This window comes from Oncorhynchus clarkii, chromosome 17 (assembly GCF_045791955.1).
Source record: "Oncorhynchus clarkii lewisi isolate Uvic-CL-2024 chromosome 17, UVic_Ocla_1.0, whole genome shotgun sequence".
NCBI lineage: Eukaryota > Metazoa > Chordata > Actinopteri > Salmoniformes > Salmonidae > Oncorhynchus > Oncorhynchus clarkii.
The window spans coordinates 3,229,842-3,257,154 of NC_092163.1; the positions used below are offsets into that span (position 1 = coordinate 3,229,842).

The 27,313-nt window shown below is 40.3% G+C and overlaps 2 protein-coding genes across 2 annotated transcripts in view; one reads left to right on the forward strand and one right to left on the reverse strand.

Annotated features, from left to right (window-relative positions):
• LOC139370044 (zinc finger protein 345-like) overlaps window positions 1–27,313 on the reverse strand; it is a 637,497-nt gene that overhangs the window by 397,396 nt on the left and 212,788 nt on the right. The window lies entirely within an intron of this gene.
• The window catches only part of LOC139370042 (zinc finger protein 678-like), a 267,317-nt gene that overhangs the window by 178,033 nt on the left and 61,971 nt on the right, over window positions 1–27,313 (forward strand). Inside the window, exon 15 of the mRNA XM_071109343.1 lies at window positions 6,366–6,999. Within this exon, the coding sequence (XP_070965444.1) occupies window positions 6,366–6,999 (634 nt within the window). The remainder of the gene's footprint in view (window positions 1–6,365; window positions 7,000–27,313) is intronic.

Below are 27,313 nucleotides of genomic sequence, written 5' to 3' on the forward strand. Positions count from 1 at the left end.
CCAAAATGAAGGAGAAGCGAGAGAGATATTTCGTCACTTATTTTCCACTTTCATTTTCACTTACTTAGCTAGCAAATGCAGCTATCTAGTTTAGCATACTGAAACACCCTGCTCAAACAGAGCGATGCTATGTTAGCTAGCTGGCTATGACTATCCAACACAACACTGGAACTCTTCCAAGTCAAGGTAAGCTTTTCGTTTTACTAATTTATTGCCACTGGGACCCGACAATGTAAATGCTAAACTGCTTACTGACTGTACACTACAACGTGGACTAGCGCGTTCGTTCCATTAGCTCTGTTGACTATGATGTTATGCATGATCAGGGGTGTATACATTCCGCCGATTCTGTTGACAACCAGGATAAACATACCTGAATTTGTCCAATAGAATCTCTATTTCAGCTAGATGCAGGCGAGAGTGTGCAAGGCGATATTGAATGTGTCACTGTCTGTCACCTCAACCTTTTCTCTCAACCTGTGTGAACCTACATTCTAAACTTTCATTCATAGGCTAGGTTGCTACCTCATGATGGGTATAGGGGAAATGTTAGTATCATCTAGTAGTCTAAACCTATCGCTGTTACATTGAACAGGGTGAATGGAATATGAATGACAGTCATCTAATATGCTGTAATATAAATAAAGCCATGAATCAACAAATCGTCCTGCCTCAACTTAAACGGCACTGACAGCCACTGTTTGGATGGTGGACCATTCTTGGGAAACTGTTGAGCTGTAAAAACCCAGCAACATTGCAGTTATTGACACAAACCGATGAGCCTGGCACCTACTACCATACCCTGTTCAAAGACACTTAAATATGTTGTCTTCCCCATTCACCATCTGAGTGGCACACATGCACAATCCATGTCTCATGTCTCAAGGCTTAAAATTCCTTATTTAACCTGACTCCCCCCTTCATCTACACTGATTGAAGTGGATTTAACTAGTGACATCAATAAGGGATCATAGCTTTAGCCTGTATTCATCTAGTCTTTCTAAGTCATGGAAGGAGCAGGTGTTCTTAATGTTTTGTCTACCCAGTGCAAAGCACCAAAGATATTCAAGAGCTATTTGCATGTGATGCATTGGCTCTGTTGTTTACAGTATGATTTGTATCGAATAGAGCGTGGCTTTAAGGGGAAAGTATGGTCACATCTAATAAAAACGAATGTGAAAAATGAACAGAGTATTAACAGAAATGTGTTTTAAAACACTACCTATTCGTAGAAGTATTTATTTATTATCCACATATTCATATTAAGCTTCTACGTCTGTGTACAGGAAAGTATCATTTGAAAGACGTAAGAGAAAATATATCAGCTAATTGTTAAATTATTATGACGTTCTTTCCAATATAATAAGTGTCGTAACTATTGTTTCCAAACTGCGTTACCCACTCCAGTCAGCAGATGGCGATGGGCGTCTTTCAGGTGATGCTTCTTGATGACGTATAATGGACTGGACGGGACGCTTCTTCAGGAACAACAAGGCGCCAACTCTTTCAACCACCTCGGTAGCTTGCTAGACAACATAAAACTAAAATATTGATTCTTTAGACCATGTTATTGTACATGAGCTAATCTCAGTGTTTTAAACAAATTTCGGTTGACGTATCTACTGGTGAACTTTAACCTAATGTGCTTGTTCAATTTGCAAACTTGTTAAAGATTGATACTGAGGTTAGCACTAGGCTAGTCGCTAATGCTAGCTAGCTAGCTAACATCCCTGACCATGAGCTCACTGAACTACTCCTCCCTTGCTAATGAAGCGGAGGTCTGCTGTTTGGAGAAAGAATCTTTCAGAATGAAAAAGGAGGAAGAGGAGGCTGTTATAGTGAAAGAAGAGAAAGAACCTTTTAGAGAGGAAGAGGATGCTATCTTAATAAACGTGAAGGAGGAAGAGGTTTTGAGAGTGAAAAAGGAGGAGACAGAAGATCCGATTGACACCAGTGAGTACTGTCTTAAAAACAGGGACAAACTATGCAGTTGTTGAACTAATGTAGGGTTTTTAATGGGCATTCTTACTGTAGGAATTGTTAAATGGTCGATCTGCCATTGGTTAATATACTTTTGCGACTTTTCAATTAGATGTATTGAATTCTCCATGTGGTCGGCATTAAAGTTCCCCCCATCTAGTATAACGGTCTTAAAATTCAATATTGCTGCGTATGTTCTACTTAAAATATAAAAAAGGCACCCATTTTGTGGAACAACCCTTTTACATTTGCATCACAAATATTTTTTTAGGAAATCAAGATGAAAGTGGCCATTTTAGGCCCTTTTTAGACATATTCTTGTAAGACTCTGTGATTGCAATAGAATATCATAAGTTTACCATCTGTTTGATGTTCTCATTCACACAGGAGAGAGACATGACTATGGTGGATCCTCTGCGGAGCCTCAACAACATCCTGATGCTGACGAGGCAGAGAAGAGTCTCTGCAGATCAGAACACCAGATGGTACAGCTTGGTCTGGTCTAGCATACAGCTTGCTTTATCAGCTTGGGCTGGGTTTCTGTAGAGCACTTTATGACAACAGCGACATTAGCATCCATAATGATGTGTATCTGTGTCCCCTCTTTATGGTTACTAGGACAACGCTAGCCCTTCCAGCCTCCCGGAGTCCATGTGTCGTGCCTCTCCCAGTCGCACCTTACTGCTGGGTATGAAGAGGTTGTCTGTGCTGCTGGTGGACTTCAGGAAAACAACGGGGCTGAGTGGAACTGTTAGGGGAGGAGAAGAGATGAAAGGATCAGATTTGACTCATCAAAGTAAGTGCTGTAGTTTAGTTTGAACAAATACAACAGATCTGCCCACTGGTATCTGTTACCAGGACAACCAGTGGAGTTCTGTTAGTTGACAGGAAGATAGACTGGTGGATATGGATGTTATGAATATCATAACACTGACAAATGATTCTGCCAATGAAAAGAGAGAAACCAATAGACCATATAAAACCTTGATGAAAGTTAGCTTTAGAGAGGAACCAATAGACCATATAAAACCTTGATGAAAGTTAGCTTTAGAGAGAAAATTGCAAGATGATCCAATGTAAGGTGCTTGTTTTACAAAAACTTTTCCTTAAAACATTATGGATATTACATTGCCTGTCCCAGTCAACCCCCCTATCTTTACAAGACTGTTGAACAGGCAAACTAAACTCTAGACACTGTTAATTAATTAACTAATACTGAGGAAAGCTGTGATCAGGTTTATAGGGAAGGACATTCAATAAACACAGCACTTGATTGGCTGAGAGAAATTGATGACTATAAAAATATTGTTTGCGGCTTTTGACATTATCGATCGTAGTCTGCTGCTGAAAAAACGTATGGCTTTACACCCCCTGCTATACTACAAAAAAAGCTAACCTTTATTTAACTAGGCAAGTCGGTTAAGAACAAATTCTTATTTTCAATGACGACCTAGGACTGCCTTGTTCAGGGGCAGAACGACAGAGTTTTACCTTGTCAACTCGGTGATAAGATCCAGCAACCTTTTGGTTACTGGCCTACCGCTCTAACCACTAGGCTACCTGCCGCCCCAGAACTACCTGTCTAACAGAACACAGAGAATGTTATTTAATGGAAGCCTGTACAACAAAATCAAGGTAGAATCAGGAATTCCCCAGGGCAGCTGTTTGGCACCTACCTTTTTCAATCTTTACCAACGACATGCCAACGACATTTGAGTAAAGCCAGTGTGTGTCTGTATGCGGATGACTCAACACTGTACACGTCAGCTACCACGGAAACTGAAATGACAGCAACACTTACAAAGAGCTGCAGTGATTTTCAGAATGGGTGTCAAGGAATAATAATAATATTTCAGATTACCTTAAGTTACATGGCCTACTATGCTAATTCTGTAGCGGTATTGTTAGAGGGTGGTAAAGATAAAGTTTTGTTGGTGCGCCAGGCAGGTATTAACCCTAGTTATTAAAGTTAGTTGAATAGAATCCCTGTAGTGCTGTCCTGCAAAACGTGACTAGTGACGTTGTGTGTGTTTTGTGTGACAAAACTGCATATTTGAGTGGCCTTTTATTTTCCCCGGCACAAGGTGCACCTGTGTAATAATCAAGGTGTTCAATCAGCTTCTTGATATGCCACACCTGTCAGGTGGATCGATTATCTTGGCAGAGAATACATTTAAACTAACTAATGTTAACTAACAGGGATGTAAAAAATGATTGTAGTTACTATCAGTTTTAGGAACATCTTTCCAAATATTTCACTTTATTTTTTACTTTACCCAAAATATGACATCAGCGATAGTCAAAATGCTGAAAATCTGTGAACGTCTAAATAAGAAATTGGGCCACTAAAACAGCAGGTGTCGAACCCTTTCAACAACGGGGAGATTTTACTGATGTGCTTTGTGTCTTCAACTTAAAATCAAGTTTTGGACTTCCACTTAAAATTACTTATATACTTATTTTATGTTTAAGGAAGTGTGTACAGTCGTGGCCAAAATGTTTGAGAATGACACAAATGTTAATTTTCACAAAGTCTGCTGCCTCAGTTTGTATGATGGCAATTTGCATATACTCCAGAATGTTATGAAGAGTGTTCAGATGAATTGCAACTAATTGCAAAGTCCCTCTTTTCTATGCAAATTAACTGAATCTCCCCCAAAACTGGAAGCTTCAAAAGGAGGGTGGTGCTTGGAATCATTGTTCTTCATATGTCACCCACGGTTACCTGCAAGGAAACATGTGCCGTCATCATTGCTTTGCACAAAAAGGGCTTCACAGGCAAGGATATAGCTGCCAGTAAGATTGCACCAAAATCAACCATTTATCGGATCATCAAGAACTTCAAGGAGAGCGGTTCAATTGTTGTGAAGAAGGCTTGTTGATTCAGCTGCGGGATTGGGGCACCAACAGTACAGAGCTTGCTCAGGAATGGCAGCAGGCAGGTGTGAGTGCATCTGCACGCACAGTGAAGCGAAGACTTTTGGTGTCAAGAAGGGCAGCAAAGAAACCACTTCTCTCCAGGAAAAACATCAGGGACATACTGATATTCTGCAAAAGTTACAGGGATTGGTGAGACTGCTGAGGACTGGGGTAAAGTCATTTTCTCTGATGAATCCCCTTTCCGAATGTTTGGGGCATCCGGAAAAAAGCTTGTCCGGAGAAGGCAAGGTGAGCGCTACCATCAGTCCTGTGTCATGCCAACAGTAAAGCATCCTGAGACCATTCATGTGTGAGTTGCTTCTCAGCCAAGGGTGTGGGCTCACTCACAATGTTGCCTAAGAACACAGCCATGAATAAAGAATGGTACCAACATTCATGTGTGAGTTGCTTCTCAGCCAAGGGTGTGGGCTCACTCACAATGTTGCCTAAGAACACAGCCATGAATAAAGAATGGTACCAACACATCCTCCGAGTGCAACTTCTCCCAACCATCCAGGAACAGTTCGGTGACGAACAATGCCTTTTCCAGCATGATGGAGCACCTTGCCATAAGGCAAAAGTGATAACTAAGTGGCTCGGGTAACAAAACATCAGTATTTTGGGTCCATGGCCAGGAAACTCCCCAGACCTTAATCCCATTGAGAACTTGTGGTCAATCATCAAGAGGCGGGTGGACAAACATAAAAAAAAACACAAATTCTGACAAAATCCAAGCATTGATTATGCAAGAATGGGCTGCCGTTAGTCAGGATGTGGCCCAGAAGTTAATTGACAGCATGCCAGGGCAGATTGCAGAGGTCTTGAAAAAGAAGGGTCAACACTGCAAATATATACACTGCATCAACTTAATGTCATTGTAAATAAAAACCTTTGACACTTATGAAATGCTTGTAATTATACTTCAGCATTCCATAGTAACATCTGACTAAAATATCTAAAGACACTGAAGCAGCAAACTTTGTGGAAATTAATATTTTTCATTCTCAAAACTTTTGACCACGACTGTAGGTCGCATTCTGTATCATACAGCTATTAAAGTTATATATTTAGAACTACCTGCCCGATTGGAATCCAGTGACGTCTGTGTCTTGAGTGTCCTAGAACTGTTTAGTTTTTTGTGTTCTGACGAAAATAGAATGAATAAATAAGTAGTGTAAACATTGTCAGTAATTACCAGGAAACTTTACAACATTTGTTTTAAAATCACACTGAGATTGTTAAAACGGGCCTTAGGTTATTGAGGGATCTGATTAGGATTTACCCTCGTAGCAAGGCCGTTTTATCATGTGGAGGTTTCATTCGGGTCTCTATTTAAAAAAAACTGTCTTTGGCAGGAGAAAGACCAGATTCAGAGGAACCAGAGCCAGGGACGTCCAAACCAGCAAGACGACACCAGTGTTCCCACTGTGGAAAGGGTTGTAACCACTTATGTGAGCTGAAACAACATGAGAGAATACACACTGGGGAGAAGCCTTACCACTGCTCCCAGTGTGGAAAGAGTTTTAACGATTTGGGGACGCTGAAACGACACGAGAGAATACACACAGGGGAGAAGCCTTACCACTGCTCCCACTGTGGAAAGCGTTTTAACGATTTGTGGAAGGTGAAACGACATGAGAGAATACACACAGGGGAGAAGCCTTACCACTGCTCCCACTGTGGAAAGCGTTTTAACGATTTGTGGAAGGTGAAACGACATGAGAGAATACACACAGGGGAGAAGCCTATGCACACAGGGGAGAAGCCTTACCACTGCTCCCACTGTGGAAAGTGTTTCGTCCAGTCAGGGGAGCTGAAACGACATGAGAGAATACACACAGGGGAGAAGCCTTACCACTGCTCGCAATGTGAAAAGATGTATAGGCAGAAAGGACACCTACAAGCTCATGAGAAAATTCATACAGGGGAGAAGCCTTACCAATGCTCCCAGTGTGGAAAGTGTTTCACCTGGGCAGGGTATCTGAAAAAACACGAAAGAATACACACAGGGGAGAAGCCTTACCCCTGCTCCCAGTGTGGCAAGTGTTTTAACCAGTTAGGGACCCTGAAACAGCACAAGAGAATACACACAGGGGAGAAGCTTTACCACTGCTCCCAGTGTGGCAAGTGTTTTAACCAGTTAGGGACCCTGAAACAGCACAAGATCATACACACAGGGGAGATGCATTACCACTCCTCCCAGGGCGCAAAGCATTTGCCCATTTAGGAAGCCTGAAAGAACATGAGACACAGAGGAGAAGGCTTTACAGAAGATTAGATTTTGGGAAAACATATTACTCATAACAGTCACGTAAACATCATTAGAGAATCTACACAGGAGAGAGAAATTACTTCTCTTAGCATGTATATTGATATTTCACATCTCATTGACTCACAACTCATCAGAGAACATACACAGTGCTCCCATTGTCTTATATTGTTGACTGATAATGTGTTGACCTGTTTTTACCAGATGAAATTGCTTCTTCCAATTATTGATAAACATGTACCTGTTAAGAAACTGACTGTTAGAACTGTTAAGGCTCCATGGATTGATGAGGAATTTAAAAACTATGTTTGAAAGAGTTGGGGCAAAAGGAGTGGCTAATAAGTATGGCTGCACATCTGGCTGGCTTACATACTGCAAATTGAGAAATTATGTGACCAAACTCAACAAAAATAATCAACTGTATTATGAAGCCAAGATCAATGATATAAAGAATGATGGAAAAGAGGTGAGAGAGGTGGAAAAATTGTTAGCAATCAATAATGACAAACCTCCTGCCATTGACAACTTAGATGGAAAGCTACTGAGGACAGTAGCTGACTCTATAGCCACTCCTATCTGTCATATTTTTAATATGAGCCTAGAGGAAAGTCTGTCCTCAGGCCTGGAGGGAAGCCAAAGTAATTCCACTACCCAAGAGTGGTAAAGCGGCCTTTACTGGTTCTAACAGCAGACCTATAAGCTGGCAGCCAGCTCTTAGCAACCTGTTGGAAAAAAAATGGTTTGAACAAATACAATGCTATATTTCTGTAAACAAATGAACAACAGACTTTCAGCATGCTTATAGAGAAGGGCACTCAACATGTACTGCACTGACACAAATGACTGATGATTGGTTGAGAGAAATTGATAACAAGAAGATTGTGGGAGCTCTATTGTTAGATTTCAGTGCAGCCTTTGATATTATTGACCATAACCTGTTGTTTAAGAATGTTTGTGCTATGGTTTTTCAACCTCTGCCTTAATGTGGATTCAGAGCTATCTATCTAATAGAACTCAGAGGGTTTTTAATGGAAGCTTCTCTAATGTCAAACATATGAAGTGTGATGTACCGCAGGGCAGCTCTCTAGGCCCTCTACTCTTTTCTATTTTTACCAATGGCCTGCCACTGGCATTAAGCAAAGCATGTGTGTCCATGTATGCTGATGATTCAACTATATAAGCATCAGCAACCACAGCTAATGAGGTCACTGAAAGAATAAAGAATCTTGGTTTGACTTGGACTCCAGCAGATCCTTATATTATAATATCCACTACAACTCACCCACAGATTGCTGTTTCATGATTGTCTCAATGAAGAGTTCCTCATTCCACTTTCCAATATATCCACATAATTTTCCATCCTCATGATGCCATCTATTTTGTGAAGTGCCCCAGTCCATCCTCCAGCGAAGCACCACCAGAACATGATGCTGCCACCTGTGTGCTTCACGGTGGGGATGGTGTTCTTCAGCTTGCAAGCATCTCCCTTTTTCCTCCAAACATAACGATGGTCATTATAACAGTTCTATTTTTGTTTCATCAGACGAGAGGACGCCTTCAGGCGTTTGGACATCGCTCCCAAGGATGAACCAGACTTGTGGAGGTCTACCATGTTTTTTCTGAGATCTTGGCAGATTTTTATTTATTTTCCCATGATATCAAGTAAAGAGGCACTGAGTTTCAAGGTAGGTCTTGAAATACATACACAGGTGCTCTTCCAATTAACTCAAATGATGTCAATTAGCCTATCAGAAGCTACGAAAGCTACCTCATTTCCTGGAATTTTCCAAGGCTGTTTAAAGGCACAGTCAACTTAGTGTATTTAAACTTCTGACCCACTGGGATTGTGAAATAATCTGTCTGTAAACAATTGTTGGAAAAATGACTTGTGTCATTAACACAGATGTCCTAACCGACTTGCCAAAATTATAGTTTGTTAACAAGAAATGTGTGGAGTGGTTGAAAATGAGTTTTAATGACTCCAACCTAAGTGTATGTAATCTTTAGCTTCAACTGTATATACTGTATCCTTCACTATCTATTCTTCACTATATATTGCATCTTAGCTGCTGTGTTTCTGCTCATCCATGTTTTATACTTCTATATTTCCCATTCCTTTACTAGATTATGTGTATTAGGTTTAGTTGTGGAATTTGTTAGATATTATCTGTTTGATACTGCTGCACTGTCGGATCTAGAAGCATAAGCATTTCACTACACTCACAATAACATCTGCTAACCATGTGTATGTGACCAATAACATCTGCTAACCATGTGTATGTGACCAATAACATCTGCTAACCATGTGTTTGTGGCCAATAACATCTGCTAACCATGTGTATGTGACCGATAACATCTGCTAACCATGTGTATGTGACCAATAACATCTGCTAACCATGTATATGTGACCAATAACATCTGCATGTCACCAATAACATCTGCTAACCATGTGTATGTGACCAGTAACATCTGCTAACCATGTGTATGTGACCAATAACATCTGCATGTCACCAATAACATCTGCTAACCATGTGTATGTGACCAGTAACATCTGCTAACCATGTGTATCTGACATTTGATTTGATCAAAACAAATCCATGTGATGATGTTTGATCAATGTGGAAAACGGATTGGATTCGTAAAAATCCATCTACACAAGGTATTTTTTTATTAATTTTCACCCAACTGGCAACCTAAATCCACTGACAGGTGACATTTTGTGTAGATTTCATGTTGAATTCACTTTAGTTGACGAATCAAAGAAATGTAAATAGAAACTAGATGTTGAACTGAGGTCTGTGCCCAGTGGGCTGGTTTGAATAAGCTGCAGGTGTTGGATCGATATCCACATTAGTAGCTAAATTTCCATGTAATTTGTGACAGATTTTCATGTGAATATTCTCAAATCTGCATAAAACAATATACGCATTTTCCCACCGGAAATGTTTGCATCAAACTGGTTTATTGCGGATAAAAGTCTTTGCGTGATGACGTAATGCACGGAAAAAAATGTTTTCCTGTTGAATTCCCATGTACTGAATGAAAAATGCAAGTTAAATGGGTTTCCATTGCATTTTCAACTCTACTGAGGGTTTTGAAAAACCGTTGAGTTATATAGCAAAAGTCCTCTTGTCCCGTGCACTGTAGCCAACAGCTCAAAGATACAGTGCTGGTAGGCAACCTACATGATGAGATTATTATGGATAAGAGCGACATTATTTTATTTGTCAAATGGCAACCAAGCATCAATCATCATCATAGTCCCTGTGCCCAAGAACACCAAGGTAACCTACCTAAATGACTACTGACCCATGTCACTCACGTATGTAGCCATGAAGTGCTTTGAAAGGCTGGTCATCTCTGTGAAGATGGGAGAACCTTCCAGAAGGACAACCACCTGTGATTGCAGAATTATGCTGTGAGGAAATTCCTAAAAACAAGTTTTTGCTTTGTCATTATGGGTTATTGTGATGATGGAAAAACTTAATTGAATCCATTTTAGAATAAGGCTGTAACGTAACAAAATCTGGATTTCCGAATGCTGTCCTCTCCAAATGTAGCTGTATTTTATTGGTTGGAATTGTTTTAAGATGGCCATACTGTGGATTATTTAGCTGTTTGATTTTTAATTCTAGGACCCCTTTAGGTATATATATATATATATATATATGTGTGTAATACCAGTCAAAAGTTTGGACACTTCAAAACCTTAGTCCTTAAAAAAAAGAAAAATCCAGTTATAAACGTGTTTTCAATGCATTTCAATGGGCAATATTAGTAAAGCCCAAATTCAATATTTAATTTATTTATTTATATGTATACAAACATCCACAAACACCTTCACAACCCTCCCAAACCTCTCTACAACATCCCCAACAAACACCTTCACAACCCTCACAAACCTCTCTACAACATCCCCAACAAACACCTTCACAACCCTCCCAAACCTCTCTACAACACCCAACAAACACCTTCACAACCCTCCCAAACCTCTCTACAACATCCCCAACAAACACCTTCACAGCCCTCCCAAACCTCTCTATAACATCCCCAACAAACACCTTCACAACCCTCCCAAACCTCTCTACAACATCCCCAACAAACACCTCCACAACCCTCACAAACCTCTCTACAACATCCTGACATCTGAAGATATCAGTGGTCACTCTTCATCAAGAGCAGGTATGATGAATCCCTCATCTCAGACATTACAACTAATGTGCTGTGAGATTAAATGCTGTAATGTTGGAGGAAATCAATTGTAACTGTTCATGCAATGGACAAATCTTTCTCTCTCTAGATTGTCCTCCATTAGACTCTCCTGGTGCAGGACAGAGTGCTGGTAATTTTCATGTCTACTGATTTCAATGGTGTCAGAAGTGAGAAGTGATGCGTAGCACCAGATTTAGCCAACAGCTCATTTACATCTGTCCAAGAGAAGATTTGAGGCCATCTAGATGTGTCTCTCTGAGGCCCACCGGAAGTGATGCAACATTTGAGGTTTTGTAGAGAGCTGCTGCTGACACCATGTCCTCTGTTGCTATGGTTACTCTGATCACTTTCTTACTCATAGTCTCTCCTTTATTATGTATCTTCTCTGTCTGTCAGCTGACAGACCCTACCAACCAACTGACAGACCCTACCAACCAGCTGACAGACCCTACCAACCAACTGACAGACCCTACCAACCAGCTGACAGACCCTACCAACCAACTGACCAACCTACCTTACCTTATTAAAATCCTTTTCGGGTTACTTAGTGAAATTTCGCCTGAAAACATACCCTAATTTAACAGCCTGTAGCTCAGGCCCAGAAGCAAGGATATGCAAATTCTTGGTACCAAAGAAAACACTCTGAAGTTTGTAAATGTGAATTGAATGTAGGAGAATATAACACAATAGATCTGGTAGAAGAAAATACACAGGCGTTTCTCTGTTCTTTTAATGTTGTCGCATCTTTAAAATAAACAAGAACAGCCAAACATTCAGTTATGATACTGGGGCTAAATTCAAATAAGAACATAAGTAGGCAACAGTATTTGACCAAAGTTTCAGACAGATACCTTCAGGAATGAGTGAGGTACATGCCATTGAGCATGAAGTCACCCAGGTGTCCCTCACAATGTACCCAAGTGGCCGAATTGGAACATCGAAACATTGATGCAAATAACTATATACAAAATACAAAAAATTATTCAAACATACCCGGAAAATAACAAGGGTAACTATTTACACTCAATGTTCAATAATGTGAAGACCCTCTACACAATATTGTGCTGCTGATGCCATAGCCCATAGCAGTCTCTTTCTGCTGTGAAGCAGAGGGTCACTGAACAGGTGGTGCAGCCGACAGAGGATTTCTTTTTGCAAAGAGCACAACGAAGCCTCCTTACTAAGCCCCTTTTGCACTCATTCCTGCCTGCAATAAGGAATTTAAGCATGTGCACACCACTGGTTGATGGAGCAGAAGGGACAGAGGTAGAGGGGAATGAAGGTGCTACAGTGCTGTAGCTAACAAGCTCCTGGATGAGCTGCTCCCTGAATGCTAGCTGTGAGATGGGGGGCTGTCCACAGCTCTTGGCCATTTCCTTCTGGAGGATGAAGGCATTCACCACAGCAATGTCAATGAAATGATAAAACAATGTCTTGTACCATTTCATGTTTTTGTGGAGAACATTATAGTATCCTATCAGCGCATATGATAGGCCCACACCTCCCCCCATGCTCTTGTTGTAGTCCTTTACTGCAGTTGGAATGGAGACATTTTTGGTGGTCCATGCCCCTGAAGCGTCCTTCACACGCCTGACGACGTGATCACCACTGAAGGACTTGTGGATAGTGGAGCACATCGCCATCTCTCTGGTGTCCATCCACTTCACAAACAGCAGGCCATCTTCACGGATCCATCTCATGGTACCCCGCTCAGCCTGCTTAGGCATGTCGTTCACCCTGGTTTTCGGAAAGCCCACTCTGTTGGTCTGAATGGTGCCACAGGCCCACATCTCCAGCTTCCTCAGGTCTGTGAACAGGGTAGGGCTTGTGTAAAAGTTATTCACAAACAGTTTGTAGCCCTTCCCTAGCAGCTGAAAATCTAATAACTGCATAACAGAGTCATAGCTAAATCCCTTACCGGTCGCACAACTGTTCTTACCCTCATAGACAAAAAAATTGCATGTGTATGCACACGCAGAATCGGCCAAAACAAACAGTTTGTAACCCCATTTAGTCGGTTTGTTACGCATGTAGTGTTTTAGGCCATTTCTGGCCTTTGAGGCTACCATCCTCTCATCTATGGAAAGGTTCTGGGCAGGCTGAAAATAAGTATTGCAGGCCTCAATGATGTCGAGGTAGAGAGGTTTAATTTTGCAGAGCTTATCAAACCTTGCCGTGCCTCGTTTCGTCTCGTTGTCCTTATCAACTTCTGGGTCACTGATATGAAGCGCCCGTGAGATTGTCAGAAACCTTTTGCATGACATGACCGTGGATGGGAAAGGCAGTTGATAGAGGGGTGCAGATTTCCAGTAGTCCTTCAGGGTTTTTAGCTTCACAAGACCCATGTAAATGACCATAGAGAAGTAACAAAAAAGATCTGACCTGGAAATGGGCTTCCATGTCTCTTTCCTGCCTTCCTGCTTCTTAGTTCCGTACTTATTAGTGTTCAACACCAGGGAATCAACAACTGCCGAGGTGAAAAACAGCTGAAAAAGTTGCATGGGGCTGTACTTGGCGTTCATGTCCAGCTGAGGACCTGGTGGCCTCTTTGGTCTGAAAATTGGAGGCGGTGGAGCCACATCCTCCTCCAGCACAGAGTGCCAACGACCCTCCTCCGCACTGCCAGCAGGTTCCACACTTCCCTTCCTCCGCTTCTTTGTCACCGGCTCCACACCTCTTGATGGCCGGGCGGATGGACCAGCTTCAGTGGGGGATTTGCACCTTGGCAGTATGGGCTCCCAATCAGAATCGCTGGGACTGTGAAATAAAGACAAAACAGACACAGATTATATATAGAGTAAGTAAACATCCACTAAGGTGAGGTGTTGTATTTTATCTAAACATGGAATGGACATGTAAAAATATATGTAATATATACAGACACACAGATACACCCAATGTAGAGCAATGTTTACTTTATACATATGTGTACTTTATATATATATATAAATATTATTATATTCATGTCCTAGTCATATTTTTATATATGGCAAAAAATATATATATATATCTCAAACAACTCAAATGAATAATATTTAATATTATTCATTTCAAACAACGTTACTCACCAATCCAACACAGAATCTTCTCCATTTAGAGTGAAAAGAATAGTCACTGTCTGGTCTGACTCATCTTGTAGTAATTCACTCTCACTATCTCTATCAATCTCATCAATGATATCGTGTAGATCTGTATACTTTGTCTTTGCCTTCGATTTTAAAGATTTACTTGCCATAATTCTTCTCCTAAATGCTGCACGTAACCAGCGTGGCTGCCTCGTAGAGTTTTCAATGGCGAATGGTTGTGTCTATACGCTTGAGTTTCCCACAAACGATAGGCTTCCTGGATAGAACCATCACATGTTGTCGTTTACCTGAGCTCTTTGGCTATCTACCCAGCTAGATTTCAAGACGATCAGTGGTCATTGGTCCGAAATACAGTCAATCAACGAAGAACCGATATATCATATCATTGGTGCGCAATTAGGTCATTGTTTGCCGTGTTCAAATCAGTTCCTTTCGGTCAATATGTCCCGGAAAAGAACCATGAAGTGTGGTTGTTTTACTAACAAACAGAGGAATGCAATGAAACCAAACATGACTCGATAAACGTCCGTTTAGATTGAGTCATTACATTGAACGTTACGTCCAAAGTTGAAGGACACTGAATTTACGACAAGAAAGCCGTTTACAAAATGTTTCCTGTTAGGCTATAAAAATGGATTATATCGAACAAAACGACACTATTGTTTTGTCGTGACCTTTAGTGTTGCCAAAAGAAGAAGATCTTCAAAAGGTAATTGATGAATTTTATTGCTATTTCTGATCGATAATCGCATTTGCAGTAAAGCTTTTTGAATTCTGACATGGTGGCTAGATTAACCAGAGGTTTAGCTTTCATTTGGTGTATTGCACTTCTGATTTAATTGAAGTTAAATATTTATAATAATGACATTTCGGGCAATTTTTGTTGAAACGTTTCCCTAGAGGAACGCCTGTCCTAGACAGGTTTTTAAACGGTCTGCTACTCAGGTCCATAAGCTAGGGTATGCATATAATTAGTAGATTTGGGTAGAAAACTAAAGTTTCCAAAACTTAAAATAATGTCTGCGAGTATAACAGAATGGATATGGCAGGTGAAAACGAGGAAAATCCAACCAGGAAGTACTATTATTTTGAAAGGCTGTTTTTCCATTGAAAGCCTATCCACCAAACAAAGATTTAAGACATAGCAGAGACACCCATAACCACATCAGCTGGTCTTATCAATGGATTAAAGTCAATTTTTTCCAGGCAAGGGGTCGCTGAGGTCCTGGTTACAGATAACGCTCCCCAGTTCTCTGCGAGCTCCTTTTCTGCTTTTGCCGCAGAATATGACTTCATGCATGTGACCAGTAGCCCCTACCATGCACAGAGTAATGGTGAGGCAGAGAGAGCTGTGAAAGCAGCCTTCGCTGAGAGGGACAAACGGCTGAAACAAACGCAAACTGGAGACTTTAAATCGGAGACACCGTGCTAAGGAGAGGCCAGAGCTGACCGAAGGTCAACGTGTGTGGATTACAAACTCAAAGACACCAGCAATAGTGCTGAGGAAAGCGGATGCCCCACGCTCCTATGTGGTGGACACAGGCTCAGAAGAGGTACGAAGGAACAAAACACACCTCAGAGCTCTTCCAGATCTACCAGCCACACAGACTGAGGCCACAGAAAATGCACAAAGAGCGTGAAGGAGAGAGAATGCTCACAGAGCCAAAAGCGCGCCCAGAAAGGGATGTGAAGCCACCAGTGGCTGAAAGACTATGTTACGTGGAGAAAACATACTGCTGGGGAACATACCCAGCAAAAAGAGACTGTACCTAAGTTAATGTTCATACTGTGTGATTGAATGCTTTCATACGGTTTCAGGATGGGAATTAGCATGTTAGAGAATAATACTGGTTTCCAAATTGCATTTCAGTTATGCTTCAGTGGTTATGCATGTTGAGTTCTTGTTCATGGGAGAGGGGAAGATGTAGTAGGATGTTCCTTGGGGGTATCCATACCTATGTAGGACATGCGAGGGTTAGGTTAATAAACAGGCTGGATCTAGAACCTCGTTGTCGCGCGTCCTTATTTTAGATCATACTACAGTTTGACATGTTTCTACAAACTTTTATTTTTACTTTAAAAAAAAAATTGTCTGGACTTTGTGCCCGCACCTTGTGCATTCGGATTACTGGACTAAACGTGAGAACAAAAAGGAGGTTTTTTTGGTCATAAAGAGGGACATTATCGAACAAAACAAACATTTGTTTAACATGGAGACCTGGGAGTGACACCAGATGATCAGAGGTAAGTGATTAATTTTAATCGCTATTTCTGACACCTCTCCTTGGTTGGAAAATGGCTGTATGGTTCTGTGGCTAGGGGCTGACCTAACAATTGTTTGGTGTGCTTTCGCCGTAAAGCCTATTTGAAACAGGACAATATGGCTGGATTTACAACAAGTTTATCTTTAAAATGGTGTATAATACTTGTATGTTTGAGGAATTTTAATTATGGGATTTCTGTTGTTTTTAATCTGGCGCCCTGCAATTACACTGGCTGTTGTCGAGGTGGGACGCACTTGTACCAGAGAGGTTAACAAGACATTTGTGGAGTGGTTGAAAAACGAGTTTTAAGGACTCCAAACTAAGTGTATGTAAACTTTGACTGTATGTGTGTGTGTGTGTGTGTGTGTGTATGTATATATAAATAAATATGCAACCATTTAAACAACTGCATTAGCATGAGAAGTAAAAACTTGTTTTACTTACTCAAAACTCTGGTCACTCGCAGAGTCCTCATCCATTCCTTCTGTGTCACTCTCCTGGTCAATTTCTGCAATAATATCATCAAAATGATTATACTTGGACTGAGATTTAGCTTTTCCACTCTTAGTAACCATGTTTAACTTTTTCAGACTTGAGAAGTCTGTAGAAGAGAATGAACTGCTGTGAAACGTAAACTACCGTGCATCTGGTTTCCTTTCACCAGAGAATGAACTCTGTTGTGCACAGCTCTAGCATGATGCCTGTTTGTCCTACAAACGGCGTTCACATACTGCTGGAAATCCCAGCTCATTGGCTATCTAGCTAGGTTTCAAAACGATAGGTGGTCATTGGTTCAAGAACCGTCATGGGCTAATTCAGGTCTTGTATAGCCAATACGTAATGTAGAATCATGAAACATGTTTGGTTGCCTTCTAGAGTGTCTGAGGATTGCACAGAAACCGAACTTGACCGTGTTAAGCTATGTTTGATTGCTAACAAAATTTGATTTAAAAAAATTGTTTTGTTGCAAGTTGAAAGAGTCGGAATTCATGCAGAATACTGTTTACAACACGGATCGTGTTAGGATATACATGTCCTTTTGTCAATTAAAATAACATTACATTTATCATAAATACAGTGTAGACATTGCTAATGTTGTAGCGGAAAATGGCAGATTATCTACATAGAGGCCCATTATTATCTACAGAGGCCCATTATTATCTACAAAGAGGCCCATTATTATCTACAGAGGCCCATTATCAGCAACCAACAGTCCTGTGTTCTAATGGCACGTTGTGTTAGCTAATCCAAGTTTATCATTTTAAAATGCGAATCGAACATTAGAAAACGTTTTTGCAATTATTTTAGCACAGCTGAAAACTGTTGTTCTGATTAAAGAAGCAATAAAACTGGCCTCCTGTAGACTAGTTGAGTATCTGGAGCATCAGCATTTGTGGCTTTGATTGTTGATGTTATTTTAATGGACCAAAAAAATGATTTTCTTTCAAAAACAAGGACATTTCTAAATGACCCCAAACTTTTCAACGGTAGTGTATATATAGAAATACATGTTTAAAATTTGCACCAATTGACTGGTGAAAAGAACAGGTGGCTAAGTCAAACAAGATTTTATTAGTCGGGGACAGCCCCACTGGTAAAAGATACTAGTCCATCTTCATGTCAACTAACAGAACTCTGCTGGTTGTCCAGGTAACAGATACCAGTGGGAAGATCTATTATTTTTGTTCAAACTAAACTACAGCACTTACTTTGATGAGTCAAATCTGATCCTTTCTTCTCTTCTCCTCCTCTCACAGTTCCACTCAGCCCCGTTGTTTTCCTGCAGTCCACCAGCAGCAAGGTGCTACCGGAAGAGGTACGAAACGGGGACTCCGGGAGGGAGGAGGGGCTAGCGTTGTCCTGGTAACCATAAAGAGGGGACACAGACACATATCATTATGGATGCTGATGTCACTGTTGAAAAAGTGCTTTACAGAAGCCCAGACCAGACCCCGAGAGCAAGCTGTATGCTAGACCAAACATTACCATCTGGTGTTCTGATCTGGAGAGACTCCTCTCTACTTCGTCAGCATCAGGATTTTGTTGAGGCTCCGCAGAGGATCCACCATAGTCATGTCTGTCTCCTGTGTGAATGAGAACATCAAAAATATGGTAAACTTATCTACTTCTATTGCAATCACAGAGTCTTACAGGAGGAATGAATACATATCTAAAAGGGGACTAAATTAGCCACTTTAATTGTGTTTTTTATATATTTGTGATCAGTGGTGTAAAGTACTTAAGTAAAAATACTTTAAAGTACTATTTAAGTAGCTTTCCGGGGAATCTGTACTTTACTATTTTTGACTAATTGTACTTTTACTTCACTACGTACATAAAGAAAATGTACTTTTTACTCCATACATTTCCCTGACACCCAAAAGTACTCATTACATTTCAAAGGCTTAGCAGGACAGGAAAATGGTCCAATTCACTCACTAATCAAGAGAACATCCCTGGTAATCATTACTGGCTCTGATCTGGCAGACTCACTAAACACACGTTTCAATTGTAGATTGTCAGAGAGTTGGAGTGTGTCCCTGGCTATCCGTCAATAAAATAAAAACAAACAAGAAAATGGCACCATCTGGTTTGCTTAATATAAGGAATTTCAAATTATTTATATACTTTTGATACTTCAGTATATTTAAACTTTTACTCAAGTAGTATTTTACTGGGTGACTCACTTTTACTTGGGTACTTTTCCCACCACTGTGATGCAAATGTAAAAGGGCCGTTCCACAAAATGGGTGCATTTTGCGTCCACTTGATATTTTAAGTAGAAATGCACTGTATATTATATTTTAAAACCCGGCTATACTAGAATAAGTGCACTTTAATATAGACCACATAGAGAATTAAATAAATCCATTTTTGAAGTTCCAAAAATATATGTACCAATGGCAGATTGCCCCTTAATAAACAATTCCTACAGTACTGAACAACATATTCAAGTGTAGAACTTCAGGATAATGCCCCTTTAAAAACAACTGCATAGTTTGTGCCCGTTTTTAAGACAGTACTCACTGGTGGTAATCGGATCTTCAGTCTCATTTTTCACTCCCAAAACGTCTTCCTCTTTTATTGAGATATCCTCCTCTTTTACTCCAAAAAGGTCTTCCTCCTCTTTCAATTTTACGGCATCTTCCTCCTTTTTGATTCTGAAAGCTTCTACCTCTTTTTCCACTTTGACAACCTCGTTCCCATATTCCTCTTTCACTGTAATATCATCCTCTTGTTTCAATGTGATAGCCTCCTTATTCATTCTTCAATCTTCTTTGCCTCCTTTCACCAGTTTCTTTCTCCGTCTAGATTAGTGAGTTTATGCTCCGGGAGATTAGCCTAGTGCAGTATCAATGTAACACATTTGCTAATTTAACAAGCAAATTACGTTTAAATGAACCAGTAGATATGTAAACAGAATTATGTTGAAAACACTAAGAGTAATATACACAAGATTGGTCTAAAGAGCTCCAATGTTTCGGTTTTTAGGTTTGCTAGCAAGGCACACCCTTTGATAATTTAAGTAGAAATCATGCACCAATGTTGAATTCTGAAAAGCCTGTTTTATGAAGTGCACTTTAATGTGGACTACGTGGATATTTCAATAAATCTAATATAAAAGTCTAAATATATGTACCAATGACGGATAGCACCTTTAACAATGTATTGAGTACTGAACAACATATTAAAGTGTAGAACTTCAGTAGAATGCCTCTTTCAAACCCAACATTAGTTCAAGAAATGCATATTTGGTGCCCGTTTTAAAGTCAGTACTCACTGGTCTTAATCGAATCTTCAGCCTCGTCCCTTTTCACTCCCAAAATGTCTTCCTCCTCCTCTTTAATTGAGATAGCCTCTTCCTCTTTTACTCCAAAAGTTTCTTCCTCTTCTTTCAATATTACGGCATCTTCCTCCTTTTTGATTCTGAAAGCTTCTACCTCCTCCTCTTCCACTCTGACAACCTCTTTTCCATATTCCTCTTTCACTGTAATATCATCCTCTTCTTCTTTCAATGTGATAGCCTCCTCTTCCTCCCTTTTCATCCTGAAAGCTTCTTTCTCCGTCGAGATTAGTGAGCTCATGTTTCGGGCGATTAGCCTAGTGCAGTATCAATTTACCACATTAGCTAATTTAACAAGCAATCTACGTTTCAATGAACGAGTAGATATGTAAATAGAATTGTGCTTAGAACACTAAGAATAATATACACAAGATTTTTCTTAAACGCTTCAATGTTTCGGTTTAATGTTCGCTAGCAAACCACCACGTTGGTCAAATCAGAAGCCTTTTGTCGCTGTTGAAGAAGCCTCCTGTCCCGTCCACTAGATTATACGTCACGTAAGAAGCATCACCTGAAAAATTAATATCGCCATCTGCTGACTGGAGTGGGTAACGCAGACTGGAAAATATGAATTCAATGTTCAGTCTGGCAAGCAATGTCATAAGAAGTAATTTAAAAATAACCAGATGTTATGTTCTTACTTCTTACAGCCAATACTTTCCTCCAGGATTGGCCTGCCTATTAGGCAGGATTAGGTATGTATATAGACTCTCTTTTTTTCCTACTGTTTTATTGACTTGTTAATTGTTTACTCCATGTGTAACTCTGTGTTGTCTGTTCACACTGCTATGCTTAATCTTGGCCAGGTCGCAGTTGTAAATGAGAACTTGTTCTCAACTAGCCTACCTGGTTAAATAAAAGGTGACAGATAGAATAGGGTGGCATACTCTGAGCTAAATTGACCAAGGCTCATCGCGAACAACACATAACACTTCCTATGGTGGCATATGGGCTATTTAGGCAAGTGTTGGTGTCTCCCATCTCCACAGAGGAACTCTATATCTCTGTCAGAGTGACCACCAGGTTCTTGGTAACCTCCGAGACCAAGGCCTTTCTCCCCTGATTGCGCAGTTTGGCCACGCGGCCAGCTCTAGGAAGAGCCTTGGTGGTTCCAAACTTTTCCTTTTAAGAACGATGGTAGCCACTGTGTTCTTTGGGAACTTCAATGCGGCATATTTTTTGTTGTTGTCTCCCTTCCCCATATCTGTGCCGGCGTTCTACGGACAATTCCTTCCACTTCATGGCTTGGTTTTTGCTCTGACTTTATATAGACAGCCTTTCCAAATCATGTCCAATCAACTGAATTTACCACAGGTGGACTCCAATGAAGTTCTAGAAACATCTCAAGGATGATCAATGGAAACAAGATGCAACTGAGCTCAATTTCGATTCTCATAGCAAAGGGTCTGAATACTTATGTAAATAAGTTATTTCTGTTTAAAAATACATATACATTTGTAATACTTTCTAAAGGCACTGTATGTATAAACATATATTTTCCTTTGTTTTCCACTAACCCTATCACCCCTTCCCTAATTGGAGGAAACTAATGCACAACTTTCAGGCTTCTATGTCCAGCTTATACATACTATGTACATTTTACAGACAATGTGTTATACAATAGTTATATTTAGTTTGTTTTTAATCCTATCCTTCAGTTACCCTAAACCTCTCCCATCTATCTCTGAAGACCATCCAGTCCTATCCTTCAGTTACCCTAAACCTCTCCCATCTATCTCTGAAGACCACCCAGTCCTATCCTTCAGTTACCCTAAACCTCTCCCATCGATCTCTGAAGACCATCCAGTCCTATCCTTCAGTTACCCTAAACCTCTCCCATCTATCTCTGAAGACCATCCAGTCCTATCCTTCAGTTACCCTAAACCTCTCCCATCTATCTCTGAAGACCATCCAGTCCTATCCTTCGTTACCCTAAACCTCTCCCATCTATCTCTGAAGACCATCCAGTCCTATCCTTCAGTTACCCTAAACCTCTCCCATCTATCTCTGAAGACCATCCAGTCCTATCCTTCAGTTACCCTAAACCTCTCCCATCTATCTCTGAAGACCACTCAGTCCTATCCTTCAGTTACCCTAAACCTCTCCCATCTATCTCTGAAGACCATCCAGTCCTATCCTTCAGTTACCCTAAACCTCTCCCATCTATCTCTGAAGACCACCCAGTCCTATCCTTCAGTTACCCTAAACCTCTCCCATCTATCTCTGAAGACCATCCAGTCCTATCCTTCAGTTACCCTAAACCTCTCCCATCTATCTCTGAAGACCATCCAGTCCTATCCTTCAGTTACCCTAAACCTCTCCCATCTATCTCTGAAGACCATCCAGTCCTATCGTTCAGTTACCCTAAACCTCTCCCATCTATCTCTGAAGACCATCCAGTCCTATCCTTCAGTTACCCTAAACCTCTCTCATCTATCTCTGAAGACCATCCAGTCCTATCCTTCAGTTACCCTAAACCTCTCCCATCTATCTCTGAAGACCATCCAGTCCTATCCTTCAGTTACCCTAAACCTCTCCCATCTATCTCTGAAGACCACCCCATTTGATTTCTATTTGCCATATATTTTTAACTGTGCTGTTTCACAAAAGTTATTGACCTTTATATTCTCATAGTTGGTACAGATAGTAAATTAAAAATAAACATGTTTGCTAAAAGTATTATTATATTATTGATCAATTGTCTATGACTTTTCAAATCCCCCAGTAGTGCTGTCTGCAGAGTTAGCTCCAGGTAAATGTTGCCATTCCTTCACCTGCGACCAAAAACAAGCTACATATGGACAGTACCAAAACAAATTATCTAAAATGATCAAATGATTCTGTCTCTTCGTAGCTAAATCTGCAGAGGTTCATCATTTTCTTTAACCAATTTTGGTCTTTAATTATTATTATTTTTTTTTCACCTTTATTTAACCAGGTAGGCAAGTTGAGAACAAGTTCTCATTTACAATTGCGACCTGTCCAAGATAAAGCAAAGCAGTTCCACACATACAACAACACAGAGTTACACATGGAGTAAAACAAACATACAGTCAATAATACAGTAGAAGAATACGTCTATATACAATGTGAGCAAATGAGGTGAGGTAAGGAAGGTAAAGGCAAAAAAGGCCATGGTGGCAAAGTAAATACAATATAACAAGTAAACAATTGGAATGGTAGATTTGCAGTGGAAGAATGTGCAAAGCAGAAATATAAATAATGGGGGTTTTATTATTATTATTTTTTTATCAATTAGTAACCAGAATGTTTTGTAGTATTATTTGTTCTGTCTTTTCTGGTGGATTAAACTGAAATTGCAACCAACTTCCTATGCCTTGTATTGTAATACAGCCCGACAGGATGCTTTCATTGTGCATCTGTAAAACTGTGTGAGGGTTTTAGGTGACAAGCCTGATGTTGAAGAGGCTCTGTTGCACCTTCTTCACCACAGTGTGTTCTTGGGGTCCTTTCATTGTGCATCTGTAAAACTGTGTGAGGGTTTTAGGTGCCTCCTGATGTTGAAGAGGCTCTGTTGCACCTTCTTCACCACAGTGTGTTCTTGTGGTCCTTTAATGCTGCAGAAGTGTTTTGGTACCCTTCCCAAGATTTGTGCCTCAACGTAATCCTGTCTCGAAGTTCTACGGACAATTCCTTCGACCTCATGGCTTGGTTTTTGCTCTGGCAGTCTCATAGCAAGGGGTCTGAATAATTACAGTTATGTAAATAAGGTATTTCTGTTTTTTATCTTTTAATAAATTAGCTACATTTTCTAAAAACCTGTTTTTGCTTTCTCAGAATTGGGCATTGTGTAATGTAATTTTTTAAAATCCATTTTAAAATAAGGCTGTAACTTAACAAAATGTGGAGAAAGTCAAGGGGTCTGAATACTTTACAAATGCACTGTACAAACATCACATTGAATATTCACCTCACTTTTGAAAAGCTCCATGAGGAAGAAAGGCTTCCTAGACTATCTTTTAGATGTTCTGTCTTCAGGATGTTCTGGGTTGATGGCTGTTGGAGAGGTAGGGGCAGTTGAGTGAGCTGGGGCCTTTTATTGCCCTGCCTCTGGGAGCCTGACAGCTTGTGACATGATGAGAGAGTGGAAGAGGGTCTACCTGTAAGATATTCAGTTAGGCGAATTTAACAATGACTTGCAGGCAGTTGGTTTAGAATAACTATGACCAAAAATGAATACAGATTATACCACCACCCAAAAGGGCACTTCAGAGACTGTAAGGGCAAAGGGGCTTGTGCTCTACAAAGGTAGAGCCCTCTCTGTTCACCTCCTATCTGTCCTTAAACAAAGTGGGCACTGCTTCATGTGGCAACATCAACACTCACCTAAATAGCCCATATGCCACTGGGTGAGAGACGTTTTCACTATTTTTGGGCAGCATAATGTGAGGTGTTATTATGTGTTCTTACCGATGAACCTTGGTCAATTTAGCTCGGAATATGACACCATTGTCAATCTGTCACCTAATCCTACCTAATGAGCAGGCCAAACCTGGAGGAAAGTATTGGCTGTAAGAAGTAAGAGAAAAAATAACATCTGGTTGTTTTTAAATGATTTCTTATGACATTGCTTGTCAGAATAAACATTGTAATAGAGATTTTTCTCCAGTCTGTGTTACCCAGTCCAGCCAGCAGATGGCGATGTGAGTCTTTCAGGTGATGCTTTTTGCGTGACGTCTAATCTTAGTGGACGGAACTGGAGGTTTTCAACAGCGACAACACAGACTTCTGATTCAACCACGCGATTGTTTGCCAGCGAACATAAAACCGAAACATTGAAACGTTTAAGACAAATCTTGTGTATATTACTCTTGGTGTTTTAAACAGAATTTTGTTGGCCTATCTACTAGTTAATTGAAACGTAGATTGCTTGTTAAATTAGCAAATGTGTTAAATTGATATTGCACTAGGCTAATCTCCCGGAGCATGAGCTCACTAAGCTCGACGGAGATAGAAGCCCTGGTGAACGGAGAGGAAGAAGCTTTCAGAATGAAAAGGGAGGAAGAGGATGCTTTCACATTGAAAGAAGAAGAGGATGATATTACAGTGAAAGAGGAAGATGGGAAAGAGGTTGTCAGAGTGGAAGAGGAGGAAGTAGAAGCTTTCATAATCAAAAAGGATGAAGATGCCGTAACATTGAAAGAAGAGGAAGAACCTTTTGGAGTAAAAGAGGAAGAGGAGGCTATCTCAAAAAAAGAGGAGGAAGACGTTTTGGGAGTGAAAGCGGAGGAGACTGAAGATCCGATTAACACCAGTGAGTACTGTCTTAAAAACAGGGGCACAAACTATGCAGTTGTTGAACTAATGTGTGGTTTGAAAGGGGCATTCTACTGAAGTTCTACACTTGAATATGTTGTTCAGTACTGTAGGAATTGTTTAAGGGGCAATCTGCCATTGGTTCATATATTTAGCAGACTCTTAAATTAGATGTATTGATTTCTCCATGTGGTCGACATTCAAGTTCCCCATCTAAAATAACAGGCTTTTAAAATTCAATATTGGAGCATATTTTCTACTTAAAATATCGAAGGGATGCAAAAGGAACCCATTTTGTGAAACGACCCTTTAACATTTACATCACAAACAATATTTTATGAAATCATGACAAAACTGGTACATTTTGGTGCTTTTAGACATATTCATGCCTCTTGTAAGACTGTGATTGCAATCGATGGTCATAAGTTTACCATCTGTTTGATGTTCTCATTCACACAGGAGAGAGACATGACTATTATGGATCCTCTGGGAAGCCTCAACAACATCCTGATGCTGAGAAGAGTCTCTCCAGATCAGAACACCAGATGGTACAGCTTGGTCTGGTCTAGCATACAGCTTGCTCTATCGGGGTCTGGGCTGGGTTTCTGTAGAGCATTTCATGACAACAGTGGCATCAGCATCCATAATGATATGTGTCTGTGTCTCCTCTTGGTTACCAGGACAACGCTAGCCCTTACACCCTCCCGGAGTCCATGTGTCATGCCTCTCCTGGTAGCACTGTACTGCTGGGTATGAAGAGGTTGTCTGTGTTGCTGGTGGACTGCAGGAAAACAACAGGGCTGAGTGGAACTGTGAGAGGAGGAGAAGAGAAGAAAGGATCAGATTTGACTCATCATGGTAAGTTTTGTAGTTTGAACAAATACAATAGATCTGCCGACTGGTATCTGTTACCAGGACAACTAGGAGAGTTCTGTTAGTTGACAAATCAAATCAAATCACATTTTATTTGTCACATACACATGGTTAGCAGATGTTAATGCGAGTGTAGCGAAATGCTTGTGCTTCTAGTTCCGACAATGCAGTAATAACCAACAAGTAATCTAACTAACAATTCCAAAACTACTGTCTTGTACACAGTGTAAGGGGATAAAGAATATTTACATAAGGATATATGAATGAGTGATGGTACAGAGCAGCATAGGCAAGATACAGTAGATGGTATCGAGTACAGTATATACATATGAGATGAGTATGTAAACAAAGTGGCATAGTTAAAGTGGCTAGTGATACATGTATTACATAAGGATACAGTCGATGATATAGAGTACAGTATATACGTATGCATATGAGATGAATAATGTAGGGTAAGTAACATTATATAAGGTAGCATTGTTTAAAGTGGCTAGTGATATATTTACATCATTTCCCATCAATTCCCATTATTAAAGTGGCTGGAGTTGAGTCAGTGTCAGTGTGTTGGCAGCAGCCACTCAATGTTAGT